Source organism: Erythranthe guttata, chromosome 8 (genome assembly GCF_056151865.1).
Source record: "Erythranthe guttata isolate IM_541 chromosome 8, IM_541, whole genome shotgun sequence".
NCBI lineage: Eukaryota > Viridiplantae > Streptophyta > Magnoliopsida > Lamiales > Phrymaceae > Erythranthe > Erythranthe guttata.
In genome coordinates this window covers 17,575,264-17,592,913 of record NC_142540.1, presented here as the reverse complement: position 1 = coordinate 17,592,913, position 17,650 = coordinate 17,575,264, and the positions used below count along the sequence as shown (strand labels likewise).

The following is a 17,650-nucleotide window of genomic DNA, read 5'->3' as shown; positions in this document are numbered from 1 at the left end:
TGATTTTTATTGATATTATTGAGTCACTTAGCTTATCGAACAATAATTATTAAAGTCAAAGTCTAGATTAATTAATACGAGGTTGTGTTTTTTATCATGCAACTAATTACTTTGGTCCCTCGCAAATCCTACCAACAAATTAATATAAAGAATGAGTTTTTATTATGCAATTAATTATTTCAATCTAGCCTTTAATTTGTATTTATTTAATTTGTTGGATTATCAAACCAGTTTTCATGTTGATATAATTATTCTTTTAGGACAATTATTAATGGTTCAGTTAAATCGTTATATATACACTTGAGATACTGAAATGGTCTATTTATTAATCGAATAATAAAAATTAAGAAATAAATAAATAAAAAGGATCCGACTTCATGTTTTCTAAAAAATAAATTTTAATGATAAAGGAACCTGCAGCCAACCATATAAATTATACTAAAATTATAACATGGTTAACTTTTAGAGTAAACTGCAAAAACTACCCCTGTGTTATCTCGAAATAGCAAAAACCCCCCTGTGATAAATAAACTAGCAAAAACCCCCCTGTGAAATTTAGTCAAAGGCAGAATCCCCCCTAGCTGATTTTTTAGACTTGAAATGACAAAATTGACCCTCAAAATGTATTTATATATATACATATTATATGTATATTTATTCTTTTTAATTTATTTGTTTAGAAATTAAAAAAAATAGTAAACAACTAAATTGATTATTTTTTAAATAAAATAATTAAAATATTTATAAAATATAAGAATTTATTAATTGCAAGACTCCAGGGGTATTTGTGTCTTTTTATATCAAGTCAACCCTCAAATAGTTCCATAGGGGGGTTTTTGCTATTTAAATAATTTCACAGGGGGGTTTTTGCTAGTTTATTTATCACAGGGGGTTTTTTGCTATTTTGGGATTACACAGGGGTAGTTTTTGCAGTTTACTCTAACTTTTAATATAAATTTATAGATCGAGAGTATGTCTAACTCTGTCGACCGGCCAGTCGCGTTTTTTTAAATTGTTTTCCATTATATTTATTTGACAATATATATGTTCCATAAAAAAGAGCCCATGATATATAAGCCCATAAAGAAGAAGGCCCGGCCCATACGAATGTGAAAACTAATTGAATGTGCATGAAATTCACTAATAAAAACAATTTAAAAAGTTAATAACTAGAAATCAATCTACAATAAAAAAGCATATAAAAAAATTTAATAATTAATAATTAAAAAAAGAAAATAAAGAAAAGAAAAGGCTCAAACAAACAAGTACTATGTAGTCTACATTTGTCTTCTAATATAATGTATCAGTTCTAAACAAGGTTAACTCTTCACAAGGCTGCCCTTCACCTTAAAAAAACCGTATATATATGCGATAAAACCACACGAATTTTCTACGTTGCTCGATGAAAAAAATTGAAGATTTCTGCGTAAGTAGAAAAACACGAGGACATACTAAAGAACTTTTCGACGAGCATGGGAGATTTGAGTAGTTATTATTAATAATTATGACACTTTAATGTTGGATGGTTTAGAATCTTCCTCGATGAATTTGGATTTCGATTTTCCATTTCTTGACGACCTTGATGAGTAGGAAGCACCCGATTTCGGAGAAGAAGACGACTTTGGTTTTTTTCTCTTCTCCTTTTTCTTGGTACGATGATGTTCTGTTGAGGGCATCTCGGATTCCGACTGCTGCCTCATCGATTGATCGCCAAAATCTTTTTCATCAAAAAAAAAAAAAAAACACGAGTAAATGTCAAAGGCGTGGAATTTATAATAAATTAGATGAATATCGATTTTGGTTGTTCGTCGTTCAAGAATTCTTGTTTGGGCACTTCATACCACCCATACATAGTTTTTTTTTTTCAATTCTTCGGTGCAATTTGACTAAACAGTTCGAAAATCCGATAATCCATATTTTATTATTGTGTTTTGAGAAAAAAAAAATTAAAAAAAATATAGATGCAAAAAAATAAAAAACCAACCTTGAGATGACCACGGAGAAAGAGCGGAACCGGAATTACCGATCGAAGTTGCTGCGTAATCCTGTCCCGCTCTGAATTCGTTCATCTACATTTTCAAAATAAAAATAAAAAATCAAGCCAATAATTATTTCAAAAAACTATATATTAAAAAAACAAAAAAATTGGCCTTATAATATGAAACGACATGTACCCAAGTAGGTGCACTCCCGGAGGGACCTTCCCACCCGATGTGTGCGACGTGCTTAACATCCGTCGGACCTCCGATTTCCATTTCCATTTCACGGTCCTTTACGACTATAATAATAAAAATTAAATTAAAAAAATAAATAAAAAATGATCAATCAATTTTCTAAAAAGAAGCTTAAGATTTTGGAACAGGGGATTTACCGAATATCTGAGAAAGAGTATATTTAAATCCTTTGTAGATTCCTTTCATTTTTGTTCCCATTAACGAAGAAGATGTACGGCTACGATCGATCTGCTGCGGCGTACAACGATATGAAGCACAATGTACAAGCAACCACCACCGCCACCAATCTGCCAAAGTATTGCTCCTTTGCCTATTTCAAATACCAAAGTATTATAATCTTTTTTCCTTCTCATGTAAGAAATTCTTGAATTAAAAAAAGCTGAAGATAAAAATGTATGATTCTGTTTATTTAATTATTATTATTATTATTTTTTTTTTGTTTTTTTGCATTTCCATTTGCTTTCAAGAAGAAAAGAATAAAGGGACCCCAAAAAATGAAATCCCTTTTTGGAGAGAGAGAGAGAGAGAGAGAGAGAGAGAGAGAGAGAGAGAGAGGAACCTTGTTTTCAAATGAAAAGAGAGAAGAGAGAGAGGAGATTCAAGAGAGAAGCTTCTTCTCCTCTCATAATGGCTACGACGACGACGAAGATTCCCATACGTCTTCAAATATTGTTGCTGGTTTATTATTACACATGCTAAAAATAAAAAGGCATGCATGCGAAGCGAATGCAACGAATTAAATCAAGAACGAAACAAGAATCCCGAGTAAATAATTAAAGAAAAAAAAAGAAATGAAAAACGAGGTAACGTTGAATAAAAATTTTGGTTTTTGAGGTGGGAGAAGAAAAGAAACGAAGACGACGAAGAAGAAGAAGAAGAAAAAAAACAAAGAGAGAGCTGCGAAAACCACGAAAATCTCCTAAAAATAGGTGTTGGTTATGTGGGGTGTATTTGAAGGGCAGAATTGACAAAGAAATAAAAAAGAAAGTTCTGAGAAAATGTTTGCAACAAGGCAATAAATAAAGAGTTGCTAATCTTGTAATTAATTAAAAAAGAAATAAATAAATTGCTTAAACAACAGAAAAAATGCTGTTAAAGAGTCTTTAAATGTGTTTATACCAACACTTTAAGCTAATTTATTAAAGTTTGGTCCCTTTTGAAATTTTAATTTTCCCACTTCTCCCCAAAATAAAATTACTATTAAATCGGATTTTCGAAAAATAAATAAATTATTTATTCATTAACAAATAATAAAATAAACAAAAAAATAACCAGAAACTAATATTCAACATACCAACTGTCAGAAATGATCCAATGAACATGACTTTATGTTTGTAATGTGTTTATGGCCATCCATAATTTCCTACACAGAATCTTTAATTTATTACAAATGGGATTTGTTTTTATTATTTTTATAATTCCATGCGCATGTCACCATTTTGCTTATAGAATAATTCAGTTGATTGGCACTTTGCACCCTCCAAATACATTTATTTGACACTTTGGAATCCTCAAATTACTACTAATTTGTCAAAGTGCACCCTTGGTATCTTTTCGGCATCAATTTGATCAGAAAAATACATTATTATCAACCTCCGGTATAGTTTGCTTGTTTTTCTCAACCGTCATTTTAAACAAGCAAACTATACTGGAGGTTGATAAAAATGTATTTTTATTATCAAATCCATGCCGGAAAGATATCGAGGGTGCATTTTGCCAAATTAGTAGTAATTTGAGGGTGTAAAGTACAAATTTTACAATTTAAGGGTGCAATGTGACAAATATAAGTATTTGGAGGGTGCAAATGCCAATTACCCGAATAATTCCCAATTACTCTATTTACAATCGTCATTGGTTTCTCTTTATGTGGTTGCCAGTTAGGCCGACTAGCTTTATGCATATGATCACATTCCAATCTATATTTGTTTAATTTTTGCACTTTATTTTTATTATTTTATTTATTTAATATAATTAATTAAATAATTTATTTTGTAATCAATGTTGTGACCACGTTTAGGGATGTTGTTGCTTGTGATGCAGCATCTCTTATATTTCATATTACTGAAAATGGAAATTTTGCTCTTCATTTTCGGACAATTTCCACCCTTAACTGCTAATAATTAATTATTGGTCCTGACATCTTCAATTATTCTTCGTTTATTATTAATAATAATAATTGGCACATTTATTTTTAATTCAGGTATCCTACCAATAAATCTTGGGATATAGTATAATATTAACTTTAATTCTTCTTTTTTCAAAAAAAAAAAAAACTTTAATTCTTCCCTTGTAAATATTAATGTCATCACTATTTATATTTTACTCCACTCGTTTCTTTTTAGGTGTCGTTGAAGGTTAATGTACGTCAATTAAAAAAACAATAAGAGGAATAGGACCAAGTATTAGTGGTGAACAAATGGCCCACCCGACCCGCCACACGGCCCACTGGTTTCACGGGCCGAATTTTGTTCATCAGTACCAAGTATGAGTGTCCTAATCATCTGGGCCTAGCTTTCTACTATTATATGGATTAATTTTGGAGCAGTTTGTCACGTTTCAGGAATTTTGGGGGATCATTTTGAAATTGAATTTCAGGAATTTACTTCAACAATTATGGCAGAGAGGGCCTTGTGTCTTCATTGGCTTTTCAAACTAAGCGTAATAAAAGAGAGGCCAAATTACCAATGTTCCAGTCTACACAACAGCCACAGTAAAAACTGATTTCATCGTTTTTCGGAGTAGATTTTATAACATTTATCCCTGGAGGAAATGCGTTCGAATATTTTCCACAATTACAGGTCAAAGGCAATCAAGAGATCACCACTGCAGCTGAGCTTGAATATTTTGCATCAATATAATCAAAGTGTATCGAATGTTTGAGGGTTACGATTGAAATCCGTGATTAAACATGGGGGCTCGTAATTCAATCAAGCATATGAATGATATTGAGACAAAACCTAGATTTTCCGACTTGGATCACTAAAGCTAGAAGAAAGAAAATAAAATAAATAGACGAACTTCATATCTCTCACATGACTAGCTCTTATGCTTCGCTTCTATACCCTAACTCGTGGAATAGAATTTAATCATTTATGGATTTGTCACATGAAGAGAAACGCGCTATGCCACCGGAGAAAAAAACCTTAAGGGTGCATTTGGATGGAAGGATTTGGAGAAGGGATTTCAAATCCATAATAACAAATCCCTTGGACTTGTTTGGATTGATGGATTTGGGGATGGATTTCAAATCCACACCCCTCCTTTTTAGTTATGTTTTGAGCAATTGAGGTGGATTTCAAATGACTCAAAAATTGGAGTCATTTCAAACGCACTCCCCAAATCAAATCCCTCCCCAAATCCTTCCATCCAAACGCACTCTAATAGATTACATACATTAGATAAAGAATACATGCATAGAGAAACTGGAAATACCTGTGAGTCTCGGCCACAAAATTATGAATCGTGTTTTAGGGTAAGACGAGTCTCTTGTATTAAAACTAATTTGAACGTATTCAAAAGCACAAAACTCTCTTTTATCACTACTACACGTTACAGTGACAAATATACCCGGAATCTGAACTAACCAAGGGTACATTACTCAGATATAGCCCGTATAGGAAAACGACGATACTCCACACTCTAATTCTTAACCCCAGTCCTGGATTTACTGCAATTCAAGAACCTAACTATAACTATAGTTGCAATCATAAGTTTTTTAGAGCACTCTAATTTCTGCCCATATATACGGTGTTTTACAAGGCAACCAAAGGAATAGATCAATTTACACGATAATCGTATCCAACATTCACTAAAGTCTATAGTTTCTGATTTCGCAACGTACCCTCTAACCCTACCGATTAACTTCACTCGTACACTATACAATTGGTTAACAATACCTATGTACAGAACCATACTTCCCCACAACGCAACGAATAATTCGCATACAGCATAAATACAGTGCAACAAAATTAACATAGTAGAGAATTGCAAAATACCAACAAATAATTCAGTATTGCATATAAGTAGGTCTCGCGAAAAAGAGAGAGAAATATCCATTGAAGTAAAAAAGAAAAAAGCTCAAGTTATGGCTAAGAGCTATATTTGTTGAGTGCATACTACAAATTAAGCTGGATCAAAATAAGTCTCACCTAAAAGGCAGAAACAGAGCATCTTCATACACGATCACCAGCTCGAAGGCCAGTATCCATGAATACCGTAGCCCGTTTTCCAGTTATCCAAGAAAACGACTTTCTTGACAGCCCAAAAAGACACAATCAGCATCGAAATCATCAAAACTCGCTGCACGTTTCTGTTCTTCACTCTCACGAGCACGTGGGTTACGAAAGCTAGCATTAGCCCAACAATGGTGTACAAGAAACCGATCGAGAACCCCTCTGCGCCCAATTGCATGCCCGAGCCCTGGTAGAAGAACACCAATTTACTCGGATCTTGCCTGTCTGCCATGAACATGGGCATTTTCCTGATTATGTTGAACATCGCACCGGAAACGCTGAAGAAGTAGATGAAGATTGCCCCAGCCATCCACAGGTTCTTCTCGTGGAAGATGGTTTTTCCGGTGAGTAATTTTTTGATGAAGAACGGAGTCCAGACCAGCACTACCGCGAGTAGGAAAAGGATCTGCTTTCTGGAAACGGCGGGGGGGCGATTGATGGGGCCCACTGAGAGCTTGGTCCTCGATTCGATGAACTCGGCCATTGATTCGGCCAATCGGGAGAAATCGGAGGCGTCCATTTGGATTGAATCGGTTTTGACATCGGCGGCGGTGGGTGGGATTAGGCGGATGTGGGGGAGGGCGTTGACGGCGAAGAGGCCGAAGGAGGCCTGCGATTCCTGGAATTCGATGTTGAAGAAGAAGAGTTGGGGGTTTCGATTAGGGTTAGGGTTGTTGATTTGGAAAGAGGAGGCGACTAGGGCGAATTCGGATTTGAGTTTGGGGAGGGCGAGCTCCGCTTTGGAGTGGAGCTGAGTGGCGTCGAAGAAGATCATGGAGTGGAACGGGCGGGGGGTGGGGAGGGAGAGGATGCGGCGGAGGAGGGCGTCGTTGAGGTGGATGACGCCGGTGGGTGACTGTGATTGGAGGTCGGAGAGTTCGGAGACGACGGAGTCGGAGGAGAGGGAGGCGGCGAGGGTTGTGAGGAGGAGGAGGAGGCTGATAGGGAGGAGGAGGGCGGCGCCGCCGCCGATTGGGGTTTGAGAAATCGCCATTGGTTGCGGCGGAGATCTGTGTGCGGTGAAGACTTTCTCTGGTCAGATTTGGGATTTGGACAAATGGATGCTGACTGTGATTTCTTTTTATGTGGTTGAGCCAATAAGATTATGACACGTCAGAATCAATAACCAGGCTCTTTTTCTTGGTCTTCTTCTCTTCTATTTGTTTTTTTATTTTGGGCTAAATACAGTTTGCACCCTTAAAGTATAGGGGTGGTAACACTTACCCCCTTAAAGTTACAAATGTAACACTTACCCCCCTCATTAATGAATTTAAAGGTAAAACTTTGACTTTGAATATGTGGCATTTTTCCTTCCCAAATTATCCTTCTAGCCATTATATAAATAATGAATATGTAATAATAAAAAATTCGGCAACTTTGCAAAAACTTAATTTTATTATTTCAATATTGTAAATTTACTAATGAAAAAAATTGAATTTTAGTTTCATTTTTGTTTTACCTTGTGTTCATTTGTAGCTAATAAAAAGTTAAACAATTATTCGAATTTTAATAATAATTTTATAGTTTATGTAGTTATATTAATGCGTAGGGGAAATATGCAATACACCCCTTATTTGGAAAATATTTTGAACTAAACCCAATTGACTTTAAAGACTTTTCCTATAACCCATATCCCAATCTAAATTAGTGAGACCCCCCTTATCAGCCATGATAAGACCAAAATGCCCATATGTGTTAGGTTTTTAACCTAATACAATTTTATTTCTCTCTCTTTCATTCTCTCGCTCTTTCTCTCCGTTCTCGTTCTTTTTTTTTTTTTTTTTTCTTTTCCTTCTTCTTCAGTTCTCTCTCTCTCTCTATTTCATTCTCTCGTTCTTTCTCTCTGTTCACAGTTCTTTTTTTTCTTTTTTCCCTTGTCCTTCTTCTTCTGATCTGTAAATCGCCGCCGCCGGCCGAAACCCGTTGCAGGAGGCCCTCCTCCGCTGATATTGGAGATCGTTTCCCCCTTCGTCGAACACCACCACATCGACGCCTGGTACAGCTGGCGGCGGCGCCTCCCCACCTTGTCGCCGCCTCCGTCGGCTTTCTACATGGAGATTTCCCTTCTCTCGACGATGAATACCAATATATACTATATTAATTGGTAAATTTTATTTTTTTTATTTTTCTCGAATTAATTGTCGAACTAGCAATAGAATATGTTATGGATCTGATTTTCAGTTCTATTATTTGTTTGTTATGAACGCATACATTGATTTTCAATTATTCTGGATTTTATTAAATTTTGTGTTATTTTGAATGTTTAGATCTGGAAAACTCATTGAATTACGAGATTAGTCGGTTGTAGTGCAATGTATTTTACAGAGTAGTCATATTTGACAGAGTAGTCATGTTTAACAACTTAGTTACATTTGTCCTTTTTTTTGTAGTGCTGCATATGTTCAACATTTAACAGTGTAGTCATATTTAATACACAAGATCAAACGGAAGATTAAGTGCGGTCGGTGCAACCGAGTTGGATACCGCATCAAAAAAAACATGTTCGATGGCCATTGTTGAAAGATCACATTATATTAGTTATTTATTGTTTTTTTTAGTCATTTTTTCTTTTCTTTTTGCAATGTATTTTGCTATTAATATTGCAAGTTTTTTCAAGTGCTGATTACTTGTAGTCACATTACGCATAACCTAGTCACATAATAGTCATATTCTCACTGTCCTGTTCAGTCACTGTTATACAAACCGTAGTCACATAATAGTCATATTCTCATTGTTTTTGTTAAGAATCACACTTCTACTGTCTGTTAATTATAATGTTTTACAAAGCACAGTCACATTCACATAATAGTCATATTCTCACTGTTTTTGTTAAGAATCATGCTTCTACTGTCTGTTAATTATAATGTTTTACAAAGCACAGTCACATTCACATAATAGTCATATTCTTATTGTTATCTTAATAAATATGCTTCTACAATATGTTAATTACACTGTTATACATCGCGTAGTCACATAATAGCCATATTCAACTATAGTCATAATCGGAGTTGTAAATCTGTCGAGGAAAAAAAAAATCAATTTTTTGTTTAAATATATTTTTTTTTATTTTTTTTTTATTTTTATTTTGTTTAATCAATTTTCTAATAAATTTTTTTATTATTATTTTTTAAAAAAATTTCTAAAAAAAATATTTTTTATTAGAAAAAATAAAAAAAAATGGTTAAAAATCCGAAAATAATAAAAAATAAAAAACATAATTTTTTTTTATTTGATTTGCTAGCAAATTTTTAGGAATTTGGAAGCCGATTTTTAGGAATTAAATTATTGTTATGGAAAGAGAGAAAAAAGGAATAATTGAGACTAATTATGCTAATTGACATAAGGGTAGAATTGGAAATACAAATTCTAGGGGTTTATCACAAAGAAAGATTTAAGGGGTGGACATATCACCATTTATTATCTATATGAGGTGTTTATTGCTAATGACCCCTAATGCGTATATGACTCTAATATAATCATCCGACTTTTTACTTTGAGAATCACAAAATGTATTCAAAAGTTAATAAGAAATCATAATTTAAACGTCTAAATATTTAAATATTTTTTTATTGAAATCTATATTTAAGTAACTGAAATAAATTTTCAAATCAATAATTATTATAAAAAAATTGGACGTTTAAGTCTTGAAATTATTTTTTTCTTACAAAATGTTTAACGTATTTTAAATATTTTTTAAAAAATATTGAGATTTTTATTTATATTAGGGTCTATAGTAATTAAAATGTCGGGTTAAACATAAATCAAAATATTTTTTTAATAATTATTACATTTTATAAAATTTAGTTTTTGAAATATTATTGAAAATATATTATTATTTGCATTAATATAATGGCTAGAAGGATAATTTGGGAAGAAAAAATGCCACATCATTCAAAGTCAAAGTTTTATCATTAAATTCATTAATGAGGGGGGCAAGTGTTACATTTGTAACTTTAAGGGGGTAAGTGTTACCAGCCCTATACTTTAAGGGTGCAAACTGTATTTAGCCCTTTTATTTTTTCTATCCATAAAATTTATTTGAATTACAATTATTATTTCTTAAACTATATTTTATCAAATACTTAGGGGATTATTAGCAAACATTTGTTACTGCTTAAAGGACCGACAATATTTCTCATTTTACTAAAAGTTCTCTACTTCGATGGGCGCTGAACAGACAAGTTTATCCTTAGTGCAGTTTTCAATAGTATAGTCTAGGGGTGTAAACGAGCCGAGCTCGAGCCGAGCTCGCCTCTTTTGGCTGGCTCGAGCTCGAGCTCGAGTTTATTTTGTCGAGCTCGAGCTCGAGCTCGAGCTCGCGAGCTCCTCTTTTTTTGGCTCGAGCTCGAGCTCGTGTCAATTTTGTCGAGCTCGAGCTCGAGCCCATTAATTTTTTTTTTTTTTTTTTTTTTTTAAATATTTTTTTAATTATTATTTTATTATTAAAAATTATTTAAAAAAAATAAAAAATAAAAACTAAATTGTAATTATATATATTTTTAATATTTGTATTTATTTCTATAATATTTTACATTATTATACATTATTTAAATAAAAATAACATATAAAAAATAATAAAAAAATAATAATAAATCCGGCTCGCGAGCCGGCTCGCGAGCTCATGAACAACTGAAAACCGGCTCGAGCTCGGCTCATCAGGAAGCTCGAGCTCGCGAGCTCGAGCTCGAGCTCGAAAATCTCGAGTCCGAGTTCGAGCTTTTTACGAGCCGGCTCTTCGAGCTCACGAGTCGGCTCGGCTCGTTTACACCCCTAGTATAGTCGTCCGATTAAAAACAGATATTGAAAGTTCAGAACTTAAAAATGCATGAATGTACGCATTCAATAGCAAAGATGACTTACTAAGAGAGCTTAGAACGACATCGAAGAGATTACTTAAAAAGCTTAGACTGAGTATTATCAATACATGAATAGATGCATCACTCCGTAGAGAAGTATACACACATGAAAACTATATATACAACAGTGACTACAAGGAGAGCTTAATTACGAAGCTTAGACATAATTATACCAAGGTTCTAAAAGGCGGTTATCGGGTACGTGGCGGTTAGGGACCGCCACACGATAAATCGGCGCGGCGGTGATTTATCGGAGATAAATCAGAAATATATCGGTTTTTAAATATAGTGTAATATATTTCTAAATATTATTTGTAAATACTTAAAATATATATAAAAGAATATTTAAACATAATTCTATCCTATCATTCATATGTTATTATATAATTCTAATTACTCAATAAATAATAAAAATTTAAAAAAATAATAAGATCATAATATAATAAAAGATTCTTACGAAATACAAATACTACGCAAGTCTTTCGCATCAACAATTAATATAAACACAACAAAGCAAAAATTGCGGAGTAGTACTTGATTTGGTTTTGGAAGTTGAAAGAATTGGAGAAAAACAAAAAATCAAAACATATTTTCATTTTAATTTTAATTAAAAAAAAAAAAAAAAAACCGTTTTGTTGACCGATATATCGGTTTGACCCGCCAAAAAACCGCCGCAAACCGCCTCGCCGTAAAAAACCAATATTCCAAACCGCCTCAACAAAATCGTAAAGGTTTATAACCGATACCGATATGGCGGCCGATATATCGACCGCCACGACCGCTATTTAGAACACTGAATTATACACACATGAAAACTATACAAGTATAAGGAGAGCTTAGTTACAAAGTTTAGTTATGTTCAGTAGTTCTCTTCCATGAAATACTTACCTAATTGCAACCATCTCCCCCTCATTCCTCTCAAATCATACAGCTAGTCAAAGTGAACTGTTAAGTGTATATTTATACACTTAATTGTACCTTTTAATTGGAGCTTTTGGTGTGTTTTAATGATAATTGGTGCTTAAAATGGTTATTATTTGTATTTTAGGTGCAAATTGAAGAATTGTCAACTTTTGGGGTGAAAACTGCAAATTCGGAGAAAAAGTGGGCCAAAAGTAAAATAATCAGAATTCTGAAGAACAGAAGGCCGCGTGGCCGTGCGGGTTTTAAGCTTATATTTCACACGGCCGTCCGGATGGTCGTGATGGCGCAGTGAAGGAATTTTAATTACACAAGGAAACCCGCCCTATTATATTTTTGCACCCTATTTAAAGGCCACAAGCACACAATTAGGATTATCTTTTACCTTTCATCTTTATTTTTAGTTTTTATCTTTCATCTTTCTACACGCGATCAAGGAGCACAAGAACGAAGACGAAGACTTGACGAATCTTCATCATAGTTCTCCTCTTTGATTTTTATTTATAGTTTTTATGATTTTTCGTATTTTTATTATGCTTTTCGTAACGAACATGAGTAGCTAAGTTTTTATTCTAGGATTTTATTGGAACCCTATGTGATAATTCAAATCTATTTTTCTACTTTTATGCAAGTTTAATTCTTCGATTATTTCTTCTATCTTGATCTTATTTAGCGTATGAACGTAGCTAATTTATGTTGCTATGTGTTATTGTTAGAATTGATTGACAGATCGTTTTAATAATTAGAACAGGGATAGAAGAGCCTTCGAGTAGTTTTTCACCGAATGCGTGTGTTGATTGCATGTATTATCGTAGACATACAGATAATACCTTAGGTAGCCGTTGTCGAGACTTGTTATTTAATGCTTTATTTATACTAGGTTTGCATAGACATATAGTGAATCTTTTATGAATAATAGGCTTATAGCACAGCGACAGCTGGTTATGAGTAATTTCGTGTCTTGGGTTAATAATCGGGAATCGTAACTTGCATGATAGAAGATTAATTGGGTGAAGAATTATCGCATAGGGGGAAGATAAAATCCTAGATCCGTTTTATATTGATATTTTCTCGTGATTAATTGCTTTCTTAATTATTTTAATTTAATTAGTTAATTAATTTGACAACCTTGCGTAGGCTGGATAAAAATCACAATTGTTAGGATTTGGTACTTAGGATTAAATAATTTGCGTATTCCCTGTGGGATCGACATCCGACTCTCACGAGTCTACTTTACTACTTGTTTGCGATACGTACACTTGCGTGTTGGTATTTAGCACCCAACGAGTTTTTTTGGCGCCAACCAACTACTGTTCATATCCTCCAAATGTGCATATATGCTTTTCCGACGACTATTGTATGTGAATTTGCGTGTGTTTGTGTTTGTGTGTGTGTGTGTCACTGTGTGTATGATAGTTGATTTTTATTCGATGACGACGGCCATAGAAGAAGACGTCGGTTGCGGCGTGAAGATGACGATTGCGGAGACGATATATGGTTAATGTGCTCGGGGAGAAATAGATGGGGTAACTCCGTCTTAAAATGATAGACGACTTTTAGCAAATAGCCAAAATCGGACCGTCTAGATTCGAAAGGATATTAGTAATGAAGGTTGTTCATAAGTTAATATGTATAGTAAGAGACAAATCACATAATCACAAGCTATGTAAGTAGAGAGAGATCTTCTTGAAATCATGAACAAGGGGGGAAGGAACTACACAGAAGATGGAAACATTTCAAGCAAAAATCTGCAAATAAATAGTACTTCAGTACTTCTAATTAAATAAAAGTCCCTAATTAAAATCCGAATTCGAAATAATTAATCCCCTCCTCTTATTACATTTTATTCAAATCTCATTTTCTCGAGTCGACTCGGAATCTAGGCCTCGACAACATCATCGGCCTCGGCCGAAGCCAAAACAAGCTCCGGTTGAGCTTCACTGTAAGAACCATCCAAAGCATGTGGTAATCCCAAAGCCTTCAATGCCAAGTGAGCTGCTTTCTGTCCCGAAATCATCATCGCTCCAAATGTGGGCCCCTATATAAAATTAAAGTTAATTAATCGCGATTAATGAATTTTTAGTTTTGCATACGCATTAGAGATTTCATTAAATATGTCTTGATTTTACGAAAAAATATATATTTTTAAACTAAAAGGACAGATAATATGAAACTGGAAAGAGTTGATATCGATAGGGCAAATTACGGCCACCCCTGAGGTACGCCAAAATTACGAAAAAACCCCTCTTATTTGGGTAATTACAACCAGCTATCCTTTTAAATATTTTTACATAAAATTTATGAAATTCGATTATTTATTGAACCAAATCGTATATTTAATTTGGTAAACGACATGAAATGTTGGTGTACCGAAATTTCGGTTCGGTTTTACCGAATTAACCTCCCTAAATTTACCCCTAGATTGGTCTTTTCGTAAGATAATACATATTGAAAAAGTGACTATAATTACCTAAACACGATGGGGGTTTTCGTAATTTAACCATAACTCAGGGATGGCCATAATTTGCTCATAACGATATGAACTGGAAATTACGTAATTAATGCAGTATTGGAAATTTAAAGTGACAGATAATATGAAACGAAATATTTTAAAAAAAAGACAGATATTATGGAAGAGAGGGAGTACCATTCTTGGAGAGCCGTCAATTTCGGCAACTTCCATTCCGGTGACGATCATGCCGGGGACGATCTCTCGGGTGAGCCTGACGATGGCATCCTCGGCAGTGTTCATGTCGAGGGCCTTCATCCCGGGGACGCTCTCGATCATTCCGATGCTCCTAAGGCGCTTGACGCCGGTGGCGCCGAAGGGGCCGTCGTGGCCGCACGAGCTGACGACGATCTTGGCCTCCATGACGTTGGGGTCCATGCACGACTGGGTGTGGTGGTTCTGGGCGACGAGGGCCCAGTTGGTGACGACGCCGGCGACGCGGCCGCCCTTGACGATGAGATCCTCGGCGGCGACGGCGTTGAAGAGCTTGACGTTGGGGCGGGCGAGGAGCTTGCTCATGATGGTGGAGGTGAAGAGGGCGGCGTGCTTGATCACCACGTAGTGGTCCTGCTCGTCGTACTCGATCTCGAGCTCGTCGAGGAACTTGTGGGCCGGCTTGCGGACCACCATGGCGGAGAAGAGCTGGCCGCCGAGCCACGCGCCGCCGCCGGGGCTGACGGACTGCTCGATGATGGCGATGTTGATGTCGGGGTTCTTGCTGAGCTCGTAGGCGCAGGAGAGGCCGGCGGATCCGGCGCCGACGACGACCACGTCGGTGTCGGCGTAGGTTATCATGTCCGTCATGTAGCGGCGCGTCATCTCACGCGCGACGATGGATTCCTTGATGGGCTGGAATTTGAAGTCGTCGAGGTTGTAGGGGGTGGAGGCCATGGCGACGGCGAGGTTCTTGGGGGTGGATTTGATGGGCTGGGCGGCGCGTGTGGGCACGACGGCGGCGCCGTGGAAGGTGGACTTGTTGTCGAAGAAGGAGGTCTTGGTGAGGGAGGATCTGAGGGTTGTAGCCATGGCTGCCATTGTTGCAGACTGGTTTTCTTTTCGTTTCTTTTGTTTTCCGGTGGGTGGGGTGGTTGTGATCGGAGGAGAGTGGTGTGAGTGGTGATGAATTAAAGAAGAGTATATATAACAGATAAAGGTGAAAAATATCTGAAAGAAAAAGATCTGAAGATAGAATTTGAATGATCCATAATAGATCTGGTTCAGTTGTTGTGGAATCACTCATGGCTAAAGCTTGGTGACAAAAATCTATGACGTGGCAACAATAATTGTCATCTCTCAGGCTAATATTTGATTCTGTTTTTTTTTTTTTGGGTTACTTTATTTAATTTATTGTTTCCTAATTTGGGATTTTGTACTTTCTCATGAATTTTGTTTTCTTTAAACATTATTTTTTAACAAATTAGATTTTAGATTTTTTTTTAATTCGTTGTTAGATTGATCCAGTCAGATTTAGCACGACCCAACAAGACAAAGTCCAATAGAATTGGCCCATGTCCAAACGAGAGATATGACCACACGGGATTCGGGCTCATTGTCTACTTCATTGAACTTTGATAAGTGACCCAAAACATTGAGATATGGTAAGCCCACAAGTGTAAGGTCCAAAAAATAGAATATAATACCAATAGAGGAAGAGTTAGGAGACCTCCGACGAGTTGGAAATCTAAGACCTCTCCGATGAGCTAGGAGACCTCCGATGAGATGAAGACCTGAGCTCTATCCGACGAGCTAGGAGACCTCCGACCAGCTAGAGGTAGTTCACAAGTGACAAGTGATGAGCTGAAAGTAGCAAGTGTTCTGTTCTAACTTAGACGTCAGATTGACAACGTCGGGAGCACCCCTCCCAACCCCTTTTGGAGGTCTACAATAAATGGGCCTAAAGTGGATTGTGCTCGACGATTTGTGATTCCTTCAAGCGGTCGGGCCGAGCTGCATCGTCGATATACTTATAATATGAAATAATTTATAAGTGAATATAATAATTAATTTTATAAAGTCCTTTATTGCATATGACACTTTTCTTTTAGAGTTATTCGTTCGAGTTTGTAAATAAATTTTTTAAATGAAATTTAGAGACTATTTTTTAACACACCATTGATAGATAATAATTTGAAAGCTGGCCCAATGGTGTCTTTTTTGGTTATAACTTATAAATTAAAATAAATTTGTGGAAAGGGAGAAGAGTAACAAAAATATTGATTGGTAGCTTAGAGAGTTGAACACACGACCTTTTAGAAGGTAGCCAAAACATGGCGCTTCAAACCACTCGGCCAAACTGACTGATAACAATTCTAATTTCCATATTAACATTTTGATTTTAAAACACTTATTACAAAAAAATTAATTGACAGCTGTGGGATTTGAACCCACGCCCTTTCGGACCAGAGCCTAAATCTGGCGCCTTAGACCACTCGGCCAAACTGTCTTTTTGTAATTTTATGTTCCAACTTTAGTAATTTATTCAATTTCTCTGAAAAAATTAAAAAAAAATTAAAAAAATTTTCGAACCCACGCCCTCTCGGATCAGAGTCTAAATCTAGCGCCTTAGACCACTCGGACAAACTGTCGTAATATTATAATTCTTCACTATTAAGATCTTATATAACATCACCTATGGTTGGGACTTGGGCTTGGGCCTTCTTAGTTATAGGTGGTATTGGGCTTGGTCATTTCTATTTTCATTTTGTTTGGGTAATTAAATGTTAAATATTATCTAAACGTTTATATGAGATTGTCTACATAATGTTTCAAGAACTAGACCAAATAAGAGACTAATGCTCCTTGAAAAGGAGGGAAATTAGGGAAGATTAATTAAATATTGGAATTTGTTTGATATTTGATATCTCCAATAATTTAACGAGTCGAATATTATGTTATCAT

The 17,650-nt window shown here is 35.4% G+C and overlaps 3 protein-coding genes and 1 non-coding gene across 4 annotated transcripts; all 4 read right to left on the bottom strand.

The window, feature by feature from the left end:
• Positions 1–1,127: 1,127 nt before the first annotated feature.
• On the bottom strand, positions 1,128–3,099 carry LOC105961970 (uncharacterized). Its single transcript, XM_088822120.1, has 5 exons — positions 2,794–3,099; positions 2,372–2,544; positions 2,175–2,278; positions 1,985–2,069; positions 1,128–1,717 (listed from the first exon to the last, which is right to left on the bottom strand). Exons 1-5 carry the CDS (start codon positions 2,949–2,951, stop codon positions 1,503–1,505), a joined length of 735 nt encoding a protein of 244 aa, XP_088678246.1. The 5' UTR covers positions 2,952–3,099; the 3' UTR covers positions 1,128–1,502.
• Positions 3,100–6,218: 3,119 nt separating this feature from the next.
• Positions 6,219–7,570, bottom strand: LOC105962247 (putative dolichyl-diphosphooligosaccharide--protein glycosyltransferase subunit 3B). The gene has a single exon (XM_012986546.2). The coding sequence runs from the start codon at positions 7,458–7,460 to the stop codon at positions 6,417–6,419; it is 1,044 nt and encodes a 347-aa protein (XP_012842000.2). The 5' UTR covers positions 7,461–7,570; the 3' UTR covers positions 6,219–6,416.
• A 6,340-nt stretch (positions 7,571–13,910) lies between these two features.
• On the bottom strand, positions 13,911–16,024 carry LOC105962248 (thiamine thiazole synthase 2, chloroplastic). The gene is made up of 2 exons (XM_012986547.2): positions 14,891–16,024; positions 13,911–14,281 (listed from the first exon to the last, which is right to left on the bottom strand). The coding sequence occupies exons 1-2, from the start codon at positions 15,785–15,787 to the stop codon at positions 14,123–14,125; spliced, it is 1,056 nt and encodes a 351-aa protein (XP_012842001.1). The 5' UTR covers positions 15,788–16,024; the 3' UTR covers positions 13,911–14,122.
• A 1,091-nt stretch (positions 16,025–17,115) lies between these two features.
• TRNAL-UAG (transfer RNA leucine (anticodon UAG)) lies at positions 17,116–17,195 on the bottom strand. The gene has a single exon. It is a non-coding gene; the product is annotated as a tRNA-Leu (tRNA).
• Positions 17,196–17,650: the final 455 nt, after the last annotated feature.